At 40.1% G+C, this 13,953-nt stretch overlaps 1 protein-coding gene across 1 annotated transcript; it reads right to left on the minus strand.

The window, feature by feature from the left end:
• Positions 1–2,716: 2,716 nt before the first annotated feature.
• On the minus strand, positions 2,717–12,146 carry bfsp1 (beaded filament structural protein 1). Its single transcript, XM_076075933.1, has 8 exons — positions 11,773–12,146; positions 10,452–10,512; positions 9,870–9,965; positions 7,835–7,927; positions 6,559–6,666; positions 5,412–5,632; positions 4,460–4,551; positions 2,717–4,207 (listed from the first exon to the last, which is right to left on the minus strand). Exons 1-8 carry the CDS (start codon positions 12,144–12,146, stop codon positions 3,192–3,194), a joined length of 2,061 nt encoding a protein of 686 aa, XP_075932048.1. The 3' UTR covers positions 2,717–3,191.
• Positions 12,147–13,953: the final 1,807 nt, after the last annotated feature.

The raw sequence follows: 13,953 nt of genomic DNA on the forward strand, positions 1-13,953 counted from the left end.
AAACTATATCACCAGAATTTTTACACTTTACAGAATTGTACATTGAACCAAATATAATCCACTCCCTCATGCTCTTGCTTTAACTGCCCAGCACCTCTCTTCTGCCAACTGTTGTACAGTTTGTGACTGTAAATGATTTTCTGTGCCATTCTACTTAAAGTTTAATATCTTGCAAACGGAGCAGTGATACTTCTTTCTGTTTATATTTGTATGTGACATGCACTGTTAATATGAACAAGGAAAGGAATATGTGATTTATTTTGCAGCCTGTGGTCCTCAGTTCATATTTCATAATCTTTGACGTATGCCATAATAAATCTATTTAGCTGTTTATTTAAGCACTTGAGTGATTTGCAACACACTACCAAAGATACTGAGTAAAAGAAGCCTGCCATTCTCTGTCACTTCAGAGCCAAAACTTAGATAGGGAACAACAAAGAATATGATGAAGACTAAATAACCTTGAGTAAACTTTCTCTGTCTGAAAAATATAGTCTAAAAAGTGGAGCACAAGCAGCTGCCATAACTGTTTTGTAGCCAATTTTTAAATCTTGCTCTATTTCTTTGATTCCGTATTACAAAATGAAAGGACATGCTCCCTAAAAAGCAGAGTCTGAGCTGCCAAAGTACTCCTCACTTTATAGACATGTGTTCTTCTTAATGGTGCTGCGTGTAGCATCAATAAATCACCATCATAACAATCTACAGTAATACATTGACTATAAATCTGTAAGGTATGTATAGAAGACTCAGTTTCACTGCATCTAAAGAATATCTGCTGCCGCTTGGCTGGATTTTGCAGTAAAAACACTGGATTTTATAATAGCAGAGAAGGACAAATCCACTTTACGCGCTGTGGGCAGCACCAAACAACTAATTTAGCAAATATTTGCTGAACGAGGTGTATAAGTTTTACATCATCATCATTCAAATGAATGCTAATGTTGCTTTGTATCACTGCATGTGTGAAAAGCAACATTTTGCCATATCAACATAAAAGGTGATCATATTTCAGGGGATTGTTTTTACTGTAGCTTACATTTGTTGCCCCTTAATGGCCAGCAAAATCAGTTATTGTAGGAAACGAGAGCAGAGAAAGACACAAAAGCTGGGAGACCTGTCACGGGGCATGATGAGGACTCAAGCGCAGACAGTCAGAGTAGGGGAAAAAAGGTCTTTAATAGCTCACAAACAAAAACAGGTAATCCAAGGACAAGACAAAAGACGAGGGGGAAAATCCAGCAGGACAAGGCAGGGCAGACAGACTGGGAAACCGGGAACAGGATGAGCAAAACGGGCGGGTAGGTAGGAAACAAACACAATGATCTGGCAGTGAGTGAGTGAAAGACAGGGGTTTAAATAGTGAACTAGGCAGAGTGAACAGGTGAGACTAATGAGCTGATGAGGTGAGTGTGACTGGCAGGTGCACTGAATGAACTGATTAGGTGAGTGAGGAGCTACAGAAAGAAACAAAGACACAGAACACACAGGGCAAAGCCTGATCGTGACAAGACCTAAGCAAAATATATTTGTGGAACAGTATGCAACATGGTTTATTCGAAATGTACTTTATACACTCTATGAGTAATATATTGAGCACTCTCACTGCGGACTACTAAGTGTCTCAACCATTATATAATTTGTGTACATAAGCCGATACCAATATATCAAGCTATAGGCTAACTAATAACTTGATTGTAGGCAAATACATGGGGATGGAAAGAGTACTAGAACATCATGCTTTAACTGTTACTTAATAAAATACATTTTACTAGGTTGAAAGTAAAGGCAGGCCTATTTGTGTAAAAATGTACTTAGATAAAAGTAAAGAAGGAGGTTAGTTATAATGTACTCTGAGTAAACATTACTGCTTGTGTTAAAGCTCCAGAAGAACGACATCATCGAGTCCTAATCTCCAAACCAACAATAAATTCTGTTTCTAGAGAACGCACTTTGCAGCCATATGCATCAAACTGATTATAAATTAAATATACAATCGCCTTCCTCTATGTAGCCTTATTAGAATTAACCAAAAAGACAAAAAATGTCCTATGGAATCAACAGCAAAATAAAACATCACAACGACAGATGTTTGATTTGGATCACATAGCATGCTCGCTGGGTGGTGCAGTATTAAATCAGTGATTAATTACACAAGATGCAACCTTTTTTTAACTTGCCGAGGTTTTCGATTTTATTGCACTTTTGCACAATTACGTGGATTAAAAATCCAGATGAGCTCCACACAGCTGGACTCTCAGAGCGTAGACTATCACATTCATATATTTTGCTGAGATAAGCAGAGTTCGGTGTTGCCTCTTTAGACCCCTGACCTGCTGTGGCCACAGACTGAGCGGCAGCTTCTTCTGTGCTGCTGATTTGGCTCTTATTTTATAAAGCATTTTCGTATGACTTTTGTGTATAGTCTGCAATGGATACACAATAGCTGTGACAAAAAGCAGTATTTTTGTGTGCTTGTAGGCTACTAATTTTGCTCTTAGCTACTAATTTGGCTCTTAAGAAAAGCCAAGGAGTAATTATCATACTATAAAATGTCCGTGTCCACAAATGCACAAGTGGTTTTATGACCCATTATGTGTGTGTGGTGCTTGGTTCATAACATCTGTCTAAAAGCAGACCAGGGTATTAATTGATTGAATCTTTTTTATTATTCAATATATCAAAGCAAATTAATACACAGCAAAATTGTGCTGAGGGCAGGCAGTGGCATCGAATTGAACAAATCAGCTCACAGGGGAAAGTTGGAGTTCTAAGATAGAGTTCAGAGGGGTGGCACAACTTCTTAGTTTTTTATTTATTTTCTTATTAAATTGTATTGGTGGCATGGAGCTTTGTTTTTCACTGTCCCAAGTTTTCAGACAGTAAAGGACTCATAGCATGAGCATGGGTGGTAAGTCGAACAATAACAGCAGTAGTTATGGAACCTGCAAAACGTATTCTGGACGCAAGTCCAGAGACTGCAAGCAAATGGAAGAGCATTGAATGTCAGAGCAGGAATGTGTAGTTGGTCTTTAAGCTTGGTTGGTTTCCTTCAGAGACAAAACGTATTGGTTTCATTACGGTAGTTTGAGCAACAGTGGTATTTATCAGTATTGTCTTCTTGTCAGAGGACCTGAACCGTGTAGGACCCTGGTGGAGTTGACTGACTCGTCATGTCAGGTGACGTGGCTTCAATGCTTCTTCTTGCTGGACTTCTCGATCATGGTCTCCACCACCATGGAAGTCTCCTCGTAACCTTTAACCTTGTGGCCATTGGAGAACTTCTCCACAGACTCCACCACCTCCAGCTTCTCGTAGCTCATTGCGTCTGGGGTAAAGCTGCTTGAGCTGGTGCTGAAACTGGAACTGGAGCTGGAGCTGGTGTTGGCACCGCGAGGCGCAGCTTTTGGAGTGGGCCCAATGTCATCACGGCTTTTCTTCGGCTGATCCGCGGCTGGGGTGGGATCTTTGGGGCCAGAGGGTGACGGGAGTGGGCTTGGATCTTTAGAGTGAGGATCTCCGTTCTTTTGCTTACCTTTACCGCCGTTGTCCTTACCTTTTCCACCCTTATTATCGTCTTTTCCTCCTCCTCCATTGGAGGGTGGGGTGGGATTGGGAGGCTTGGGGTCTACTATGGGCTGAGGAGGTTGAGGTTGAGGTTGTGGTGGAGGGGGAGGTGGAGGTGGAGGTGGAGGGGGAGGAGAGGGTGTGATGGGTACGTAAGGATCATAGGGAGGCATCACTCCATCTCTGATTGTAACGATGATGTGGCCGGCTGATGGCGTGGAGGTGTAGAAGCATGGATGTGGGTAGCTGCCGTCGCCGGTGACGAGGACATAACGACCCTTGGTGTAGAAGTCAGCGATTGGCTCAGGCTTCTTGTACTTCCTCATTCTGTCTCTGACGATGTTACACAGAGTGTCAAAGGCCTTGCTGATCTGAGCTCCGTCTGGGACATCCTGTGGAGACACTTCAGTGAACACAGGCCTCTTCTCTTTTCTATACACCCTCTCCTCCTGCACTTCCACAGATGGGACCCCCTTTGTTTCTTCATCTGGCGCCTCTCCAGCAGCCCCCACATGTTTATCCTCCTGGCCACTGTCTATCACGTCTTTCGGGGTCAGCTCTTTCTTCTTCAGGACTTTTTTGGCCAGGATCTTCTGGCGGGGCTTGATGCTGGTGATATCTTGGATAACCTGGGTGATATCTGAACACAGATGAGGCCATAAGTCAACTAGCTGAAACTGGTGATCTAAGAAAAGACCCACATTGTGTATGCAGCAACAGACCCAAATGTTATGAGATGCTAAAGACAATTAAGACATCACTTTAGTTAGCTTTGTAAGACTCAATGTCTAAAAGAGTATAGAGTTGTCTCTAGCAATGTCAGCTTATTGCATGTGCATTCAGAAGTAATTCTCAATGTAAACCAGCTGTGATGTGCTCATGGTGCCCTTACCTTTCCCCCTGCTTGATGTAGTAGGTGTGTGAGTGTAGCGGAAATTAGTGGTGAACAGGGTAATAGGAGTGCCAATTATCGCCGAATTCAACCTGCAGGAAAAAGAGCAGTGAAATGTCAGCAATGAAACAGCCATGAACTCTACAGAAGATTTCTATGTACAGAAATCTGCATTGGTAATTCATATTTTTCAAAAAAGGAAACAACTGGTTACTTTAAATAACAAACAAATATACCAAATCTGAAAGAAAAAAACACTGCTTGTTGTTGTGCTACAAGAAAAAAACATTTGTTGTCACCCAGTGCCATCTGTTGGCTGATCCTGCATTCTACACTAACTTAGTTACAACATCATGTGAACGTTCTACGATTACACTGAAATTACCCATGACTTTTTTTCGATGGTTAATTCTGATATTCTTTATATATATATATATATATATATATATATATATATATATATATATATATAGCTTTAAGCTTTTCGGTTTTCTTACAAAGAAGTGCTTGTCAATGGGTAGAGGGAGGTACCTCTTTGGATGTGTGGAGAAGAAACTCTCATTTAATAAAAAAAAAAAAAAAAGTAATATAATCATACCATTTGCAACCTGTTTTTGGTGGCTAACATTTGGGGTCGAGAAGAATTTGCTTCTGCCTTGACATCATTTTTAAAGAATATAAATACGTAAACTCATTTTTTGCAGCTTTTTATCTATGTTATGTTAACTTTAAGATTAAACACATGTATCCTTGTAATAATGTAATCATGTAAAAGCAGTATGCATCACCTTTACATTTATATTGGATTTGTTTGGGGTCAAAATTATTTCTCAGCTATTATTTCAGCCTTCAGTGAAGAGCTCCGTGCCATTTTAGCCTCTTCAGTCAGACGTTGCATGCCTGTTCAACAGTGTTCTCTGTGTGTGTCAGCAACCAGGTGGAGGCAGTCTACCTGTTATCTTCGTTCTCGATGATCCTCTTGTACCTCTCCAGCTCATTCTCAAGGGATGTCTGGTACATGGCCAGGTGGCGACATTCACTGGTGAACTTCTCGAGGCACCGCTCAGCTTCCTCGATCTCCTTCCGCAGAGATTCAATTTGCTCGTTGTACATCTGAATCTCATCGTCATAACTCTCCTGTGTGTTTCTGATGGTTTGCTCAAACACTGTAGTCTACAAGACAAGACAGAGGCAATGTTAAAAATTACCCCCCTTGAGTTGCTAATGAAAGTGAGAAGTTAAGAAAAATGATGAGCAAGGTTGAAAGTAAAATCAACCTTCTACCCGCCCGTCATAACTGATTACTGATTGGTATGCTGACTAAACAACAAGTAAACAATAGTTTCATTTGTTTGTAATTGTATTTTTTTCCTTTTCATTTGTATTCTGGTTCCAGCTTCTCGTACCTGTTTTGTTCTGGCTAATTGAGAAAATAATCTGCAGGTTAATCAAAAAGAAATAAATGTAAATTAAAATAAATGTCTGCAGCCCCACTCCAGAGGAGGACAGACATTGTTTGATGTGAGAGCTCGGTGAAATTGAGAATGAGGCTCACTTTTTGTTTTACTATCCTATCTAAGAGACCATAAGGGATGTCGTTTTTAGTGAATTGACCTTCATTTATGTTGCCAAGCTTGGAAGAGAAGGCAGAACATTTCGTTTTAGACCGAGGAGTAAAAATAATTTGTTTTAATGGAATGAAATTACTGAAACTGAAACAACTGCAACTGTATTTTTGGTGTGTTGTTAACTCATGAGGGTTGGGCACTCTCTGTGCATGACACAGAAATAAAGAAATGAATGAATGAATCAATCAATCAGTCAATCAATCAATCAATCAATCAATCAATCAATCAATCAATCAATCAATCAATCAATCAATCAATCAACCTACAAACTGTACAACTGTTCTACTTTTTGGAGTTACTGGTGTAGTTCACAACAGAGGAAAGGATCTTGGACTGACGCACTTGAATCGGAAATCCTGTTCAATGTGCCCGTCTGTTAATATTAGCTTGGTGGTAAAATAAAAAACAACAACATGTAAGGCATTTCATTTACATGAAACCTCCTGTTGTCATGGTGACCGTGTGACCCACCTCAGTCTGTAGCCGTTGTTTCTGGGCCTGCAGCTGACAGAGGGCGCTCTTGTATTCCTCCAGCTGACTCTGCAGCTCCGGCACTTTCCTCTGGGCCAGCAGCTTCTCCTGTTCCTTTAAACACAGAGCACAAATCAATAAGGACATGCAGGCGAGCACACTTTGTCTTTACAGCATGAAGGTTGCACACAAACTCACGCGGCCATCAGTCAAGTCACTTCCTGAAGGTGCACTGTATTAAAGGCTTTACTGATTGATTTTCATTGTTATTTAAGGGCTCTCTAACAATTGCACTGCCCATAGCAGTGATGTTTTATGGTTCATCTACTCTTAAAATTAACCTATCGAGTGTGTAGAGGGCAGTGTCCACTACCCAGAAATTGAAATAATAATGATACAAGTGACGTAAGTGGCTGTTGTTAGAGCTTTACTCTTCACACCTGGTAGATCTATTGTAGTCATTGTTCTCAGTAATCTTGATTCATAGAGTTTTTAAACTCTTTAGAGTGTTTAAACAGTGAATGGCAGCAGGTGTGTTCTGTATGTAAAACTATACTGCCCTGATGAATGCACGGAAGCCAAAAACTGTGGCGTAAAGCATGTTGTACTGGTTTACTTGTGTTCATTGTATGTTGTAAAAAATATTTTATTTCCATACCCTTCGTTATGCTCACCATTTACACCCATTTGTTTAAACCCCTACACATACAGCTGGACTATTAAATGGCTCCATAACATCATCTCCCTCCTTTTTTGCCTTTGTCGTATTGTCATTGGATTTCAGCTCAACACAGCAGCCAAGAGCTGTGGCTCTTTATCTCGGCCCGCTGAGATTTAACTCAAGCAATTAAGCAATTTCTGCATCCAGAGCAGCTCTGCCTCTGAGAAATGTTTGTATGAATAAAACTCCAAACTCCTACACAAATGCCTGTCACAAAAAGTAGCATGCACAGCTGTTCTTCCTGGCGTTTCCTTCATTGTGTGTCCCGACGCTCTCAAACTGCAGGCCTGTCCATGTGTCCGGGGGACTGTTTGACTGTCTGCACTTGCGCACACGCACACACGTATACACGATAAAACACAGACAAATGCAGGCACAGGCGACCAACTGAGAAGCCAGTAACCTCGTCAACCCCAGACACGTAGCCAGCGCTGACACACATGCAAACAGCATTGTCTCCCCGCAGGGACTGCAGCACACACACACACACAGACACACACACACACACACACACACACACACACACACACACAGTGACAACATTAATGACCTCACCTCTGAGATGCCCACTGACACATTGGGAGCAAGGGGGAGTGTCTGGTTGATCTGCTGTAAAATGTTTACATAGGTCTGGATCTCAGCAAGGTTCTGTAAAGAAAGATGATATAAAAGGAAAACATGAAATAGCAAAAGGAAGAGCATCCCTAAGCTCCATCATTATGCAAAGTTGAACCAATTTATTACCTCTGCCCGAAAACCTCTTGCATATTTACTTTGCACTTGGGTGAGAGAAATACAATATCCAATAAAAGGCTTTCACTTTGCTGAAATATATTTATAATTGGTACTAGAATTTCCTTACAGCAAAGGGAGTTTCTCATAAAAATCCATTTGTACAAGCGTGATCTCAGACTCGGTAATAAAGAAGAAGAGACATATTTCCTCTCTCCAGAGGGATACTTCAAAGCTCAGGATTCATGTGAGACGACTCCCTATTCTCTCCCACATAATATAGTGACAGCAGTGCCCTTTGATATGCTATCTCAATATTACAGTGTCCAGGTTTAATTCATCATCGAAAGTATAGTAATGGGTGAAAACAAAAAAGGGATAAATTGCTTTGGCAAAGAAAGTCTATGAAAGTATGCCTGACGCATAACAGCTTTCATTTGTCTCAGCATTTCTGTGGCCGCTGTGTTGCACCTTCAAGCCACTGAAGACGGTAATATTTCAGTTTTTCTGTATTTCCTCTGTGCTTTCCTGCCATGTTTCAATATGTGTGAAGAACGGTGTTACATTGTCTCTGTAATCCTTTCCTTACTCACGTCACAGAAGGTATATTGTTGCTAAAGCCCCAGGTACATCATCACACATTATTTGAGGAGTCGTGGCCTGAGGCCAGGAGTGTTCAAAAGCAACAGAAAGGTAAACACACACACACACACACTGTGGTGTACTATTTTGAACAAATATTCTTTGATGTGGATTCATTTTCTCGACTCACTGTGAGTTATCCAATAAATCCATATCAAATATACCACCCGGAGATCAAAGATACTGTCAAAAAGAACAATATGGACACAATTTCAAGATGCGGTTGCCCTTTAAAGAGCAATATGTCAGCAATATAAACTGCTATGAATAGGAACTATTAATGGCTTATATGAGTCCTGTTGCTGCTAGCCATCAATAAGTACTACAATAATGTGAGCATCAATACAATTGTGTCATCAAAGCATATTGATTTGTACACTGATAAACACTCTCCCCTTGGCCACTGACAAAACCATTGATTTCTGTAACATATTTATTCATGCTAACCTATAAATGTGTAGATTGTCTACTGTACATAAGCTTATCATTTTCACAGAACAGACTAATACATAATTATAGCATTTACAGACAAAGATTATTTGCAATACTGTCTCTGTGCAGCTCCATCTTGCTGAAATGTCATTTACATGCTAATTATTTTCAACTGAAAATATGTTTTGAGAGAACCGTAATGCCACCTGAATTTCGTTTTAATGAATGTGTCTAGCAATTTGCAAAATGTTCTTCGTGAATGTATCAAAACATTGACAGGCAACCAATTACATCTGTTTTCCTGCCCCTTTTGCAATACAACTCAAAGCATTCTGATGCAAAAATGTTGGTCTTATGTGGATAATATTTACAAATTCAAAAGTCGAACTTGAATCATGAGACAGGACATACTTGCTTTACTTAAATTGAACCAACGTGGTTGTTGTTACCTAACCAAAAGCAGGACTACTGCCATAAAAGTATATACAAATCCTAAGGAGAGGCCCATGACAAGCCATAGCTACATGTCTGATAACTCTTAAGGAAGTATGTCCACTTGGATTTCTTGTTTGAAGGAGGTTTTATTAAAAAGGTAGACATTTACAGCGGGTTATTTTTGTTAATCCTATCAAAACTATTCTTTTGAACATGGCAATGATGAGGTCTCATTGAGATCTTATTGGCTTCCTCTTCAACATCTGTATTGTATTGTCGGGGGTTTTTTTTTAGGCCAAGGAGTTGCACAGTAATTTCCTTTTGATCATTTACCATGAGTGCCACTGACCTTCTTGTGTCTGTCTTTGGTGGAGTCGATGTCATCCTGCAGGAATTGTGATTGGATCTGGTATTCCAGGTTTCTCAGCAGAGAATTGTCAGCCTCCTGCAGGAGTAGAGAAGAACAAACAACAATAGGAACCGAACTGTGAAAGGTTCAGTGTGGATTGTATTTAGTTCATCAAGAGCCGAGGAACACTGAAGTGACTCCTAAAACTGCCGTCTTACAAAGCGCTTCAGTGTCGTCCTGGCCATGTGAAATCAGTAAAGCTCTCCAATTGTATTAAATCTTGTATATTAAGCAATGATAAACCATTTATCACACTTAAGTTGCAACTTAAATCTCTGTATCTTCTTCTCTCAATATATCTAAAGATTTAACAAACCTAGTACAGCAAAAATCTCATTTGCTTCACTCATTACTTTTTTTAAAAGTACCATCATTTGTAGATAATGTATACTGTCTCTTGTTTCACATGCACAGCTTTTTCCATGATTAAATGATGGAGAATTCAGATGCAGTACAACTAACATGCTACTCATGTTAGTTTGTATGATTGTGTAAACACACTTTATTTGATCCATACAGTACCTTGTTCAATTGTTCCAGTTTGCCCCGTAGCTGTTCTTGATAATCACTTTCATTTCTATATCTGGAACATAAAACATCTGGATTATGTGTTAGTCTAATATAAAAGCAGGAGAAGGTACCATTGCATGATCTGCGGTGTGCTTGTAGTAAGACAGCACAGATAAACATCTGTGTCAATAATGTGTCATCGCAATCAGAGTTGGTCAATAATCAACTTAATTAATAAAGTAGTGATGCTTTGCTGCCTACAGACATCTGATTACACCATTTTTGTAGGTAGTTGGAATTAAAAGATTGGTTCATCTAAATAACAAAAAAACACATTCACCCTCTATCAAATGGAATCCTTGCAGATATTATATTATTGCTCATGTTTTAAGATGTCTACCCCAGAGATTCCTTTCACCACATCAATACGACTGAAGTGAATGGAATTTCATTTTTCGCTGCTCACAGCATTACAAATGGGGTAGATCAGCTTCATTGTTAACAGTTTTCACCAGAACAACTAACAGAAAGTTCCTATCAAAACTATTGGCAGTGTGTTCTGTGGACATGTCTCCTAAAAATTATATTACCACAAAACAAAACTGCCTTGTCAATTACATTTTGAAGGAAGCTTATTTGTTCCCGATGTACGTTTGTTTTTTTAATTTTCGCAAATCCTACCTAGGGTTAGATAGCAGGCTGGGGTGAATGGATGGGTCAAATAAACATGGGGCTTTCACCCAGAAGGCAGCTATTTGTGTCCCTTGTGAAACTAAACTTATTTGAATCCAAACCATCTTTAACTAAATCGAACCAAGTGGTTTTGTTTCAAACCACAACGTTAGCTAAGTGTTTAAAACTGCAACCTTATCATTATGAGTTTTAAAAATCAGAATCCATGTACCTCAATTATACTTAAAGGCATTCTAGTGGTGAGTGAGGAAATGTGTTTTTTGCTTTGTTTGTTTGATTGTTTTTCAGTAATTTGGGTGAACTAACGCTTAATTTTACCATTATTTCACTGTATTATTTATTTAGTTTCTTGTTTTATGATGACCAAACAGGTTACAGTTTTCAGAATAAAGATATTTTTCAGCAAGCTGTATGATTATCTGCTGATAAGCCTGTAAATTGACTTCAAATTTAACTTCCATTCCATCTATTAATTTACAGTTTCCATGCTAATTTGCTGAGAAGCATAAATTATCAGATTTTTTAGAACCAGCATCTTCACCTCTTTAGGATTAAGGTTCTGCGTCACTTCTGGGAACATTTCTATAGATGTCTAATCACTCCTTCTCTAAAGAAGACAAGACCAGCCCAACTCTCTTACTTGCTGGTGAATTCATCCAGCATGCGGCAAGCATCTTTCAGCTCTCGCTCCAGTTTGGCATGGTCAGAGGACAGCTCTCGGATGCGCTGCCTGTTGACATCAGTCTGCTCTGTGAAGGCCTCCTCTAGACCGCTGGCCTCTTCCATCCGCTGCAGCGTCTCCAGCTGCTTGCGGAACACGGCATTGCGCTGCTCCAGTACTCGAGCCCTGTTGATGTACCGGGCAAAGCGGCCATTGAGCTCCTGAAGGCTCTCCCAGCCCTGGATGGCCGAGATGCCGGCAGAGGATTCGAAGTCCACAGGTTCCTCATCAAAGACATCTGAACGCTCATACTTTTCCTTGCGCACCTCGTGCAGGTAGCTGGTCTTGTACATGGTGGTATGCTTCCCTCCCGTGGGTCGGTGGTCTCCCCGGAGTGCTCGGTCCCCTTCCGCACCTTTATTGTGTGAAAACTCGGGTGCTCACCCTTGGCTGTCTCATGCTAGACTAAACGCTCCACAGCACTGACTGTTGGCGAAATAGCCCCCAAAACCTCCCGCTAGCTGTGGCCACGCACGTTACGAGCCTGGTGCCTTCCACAGTTTATTGTTGCCTTTGTGGCAGAGATTAGAAAAGCCATGCTGTTGATGACAAAGCAGAACCACAAAAACAAACAATTGTCTGGCCCGCGAAAGCACTGGGTGGTCACACACCATTATTTTGCTTCTTAGTCAGCTGCTTTCTAGATCCCCGTTTAATATGGCAGATTGGATGGTGGCCGAGCACAGGACAGAGGGAAAAATTCGTGCAGTGCAATTTGTGTGGACTGTGGAGAACGGTTCCTGCCAGAAGTAGCTAAGTGTTGACACACTGAGTGTGCTGAAAACAAAAAAGGTTGTTTTTCAGTGGGTACTGATCAAGTTTGGGTTCATGATCTCAAAAACACCCTAAATTACAGAAATGTATATGCAGGCAGTATGCAGGCGGTCATAGAATTCAATGAGGGTTTAATGGTTGTTTTTCATACAAGTCTATAAAATACTAAAACCGGTAGCAAACAACATCAAATCTTGCTTAGCCAATTAGGATGGGATCCTGAATATGTAACAAAAGTTTCAATCTTTCTGCACATTATGTTGTTTGCTTTAATAGAAACGATCAAAGAGAAGAGCCTATATTCAAATGTATGTGGCAACATTTGTGCTTTGCTGGGCTTTGGAGCTGTTGTATCTCAACACGTTATTTTTTAATAACAAGAAAGATATCTTCTAGTTGTAATCCTCAAGGTGCCATTATTTCCCTTACAATAACATTTAGCAGAGATGAGAGTAGGAGAGAGTGATGGAAAAGGGAGGAAGAGACAGAGGAGCTTTTGCTTTCGCTCTCTGCAGGTTGTGGTACAAGGTCAGTCAAAATGTCCCTCTCGACAGATCTAGCAGGCTGTAAAACGGCTGAATGAAACACATGTCAAATGGCTTTACATCAGCATTTCAGCATATTTTGGCCCGAGCAAAGCCCACGGCTTAAGGGCTACAAAAGCTGCAGTGTGAAAAATAAGATACTAACAAAACGTCACGGACATAACAGAGTTAAAATAATGTTATAGAGCTCATTTCTCATTCAGACACTATAGACGTATACCCTTTTCTTTCACACTCAGTTATTTGATCAAATAAATATAACCAGTTCATGTGATGACCTTTACCTACTCCTACCTGCTGTATTTTACCTACAGTAGTATACAAAAATAACTTGATATAAGTCAAATAAAAGTGTAAAAAAAAAATCAAGTCTTTGAAATCGCAATCGACAGACACACTCAAACATTAAAAGCAATATCCTCCTCCTACCTATTTCCTTCCAAAGTTACAATTACAGAGAATGTCTCATATATTTCACACCTATTCTACTCAAAAATAACTTTACAAATTACATTCTTTAGATGCATACTGTCAGTATAAACATTGTTTGTATATATATACTTGTATATGTACAAACAATGAGCACACTGAGATATTGTTCATCCAAATGTACAAGTTGGTGTCAAAGTGCTTTACACTGCATGCCATAAACTGATGGCAGAGCCTGCCATACATGGTGCCAAACTGCTCATCAGGATCTAATCCAATGCTCATTCACACAGACAAAACTACATGGCACAGCCTTCGTGAGCAATTTGGGGTTTAGTATGTTGCCCATGGA

The sequence above is a fragment of the Anarhichas minor genome, unplaced genomic scaffold (assembly GCF_050575085.1).
Source record: "Anarhichas minor isolate MPS153535 unplaced genomic scaffold, ASM5057508v1 ptg000054l, whole genome shotgun sequence".
NCBI classification, from domain to species: domain Eukaryota; kingdom Metazoa; phylum Chordata; class Actinopteri; order Perciformes; family Anarhichadidae; genus Anarhichas; species Anarhichas minor.

Bases quoted from the DNA above. Each gene is read 5' to 3' on its own strand.
- bfsp1 (XM_076075933.1), bottom strand. From the start codon at position 12,146: ATGTACAAGACCAGCTACCTGCACGAGGTGCGCAAGGAAAAGTATGAG. The intron at 10,513-11,772 runs GTAAGAGAGTTG...TTTATGTTCCAG, and splicing joins CTGGATGAATTCACCAGCAA to ATATAGAAATGAAAGTGATT. The intron at 9,966-10,451 runs GTACTGTATGGA...CTACTCCTGCAG, and splicing joins AACTGGAACAATTGAACAAG to GAGGCTGACAATTCTCTGCT.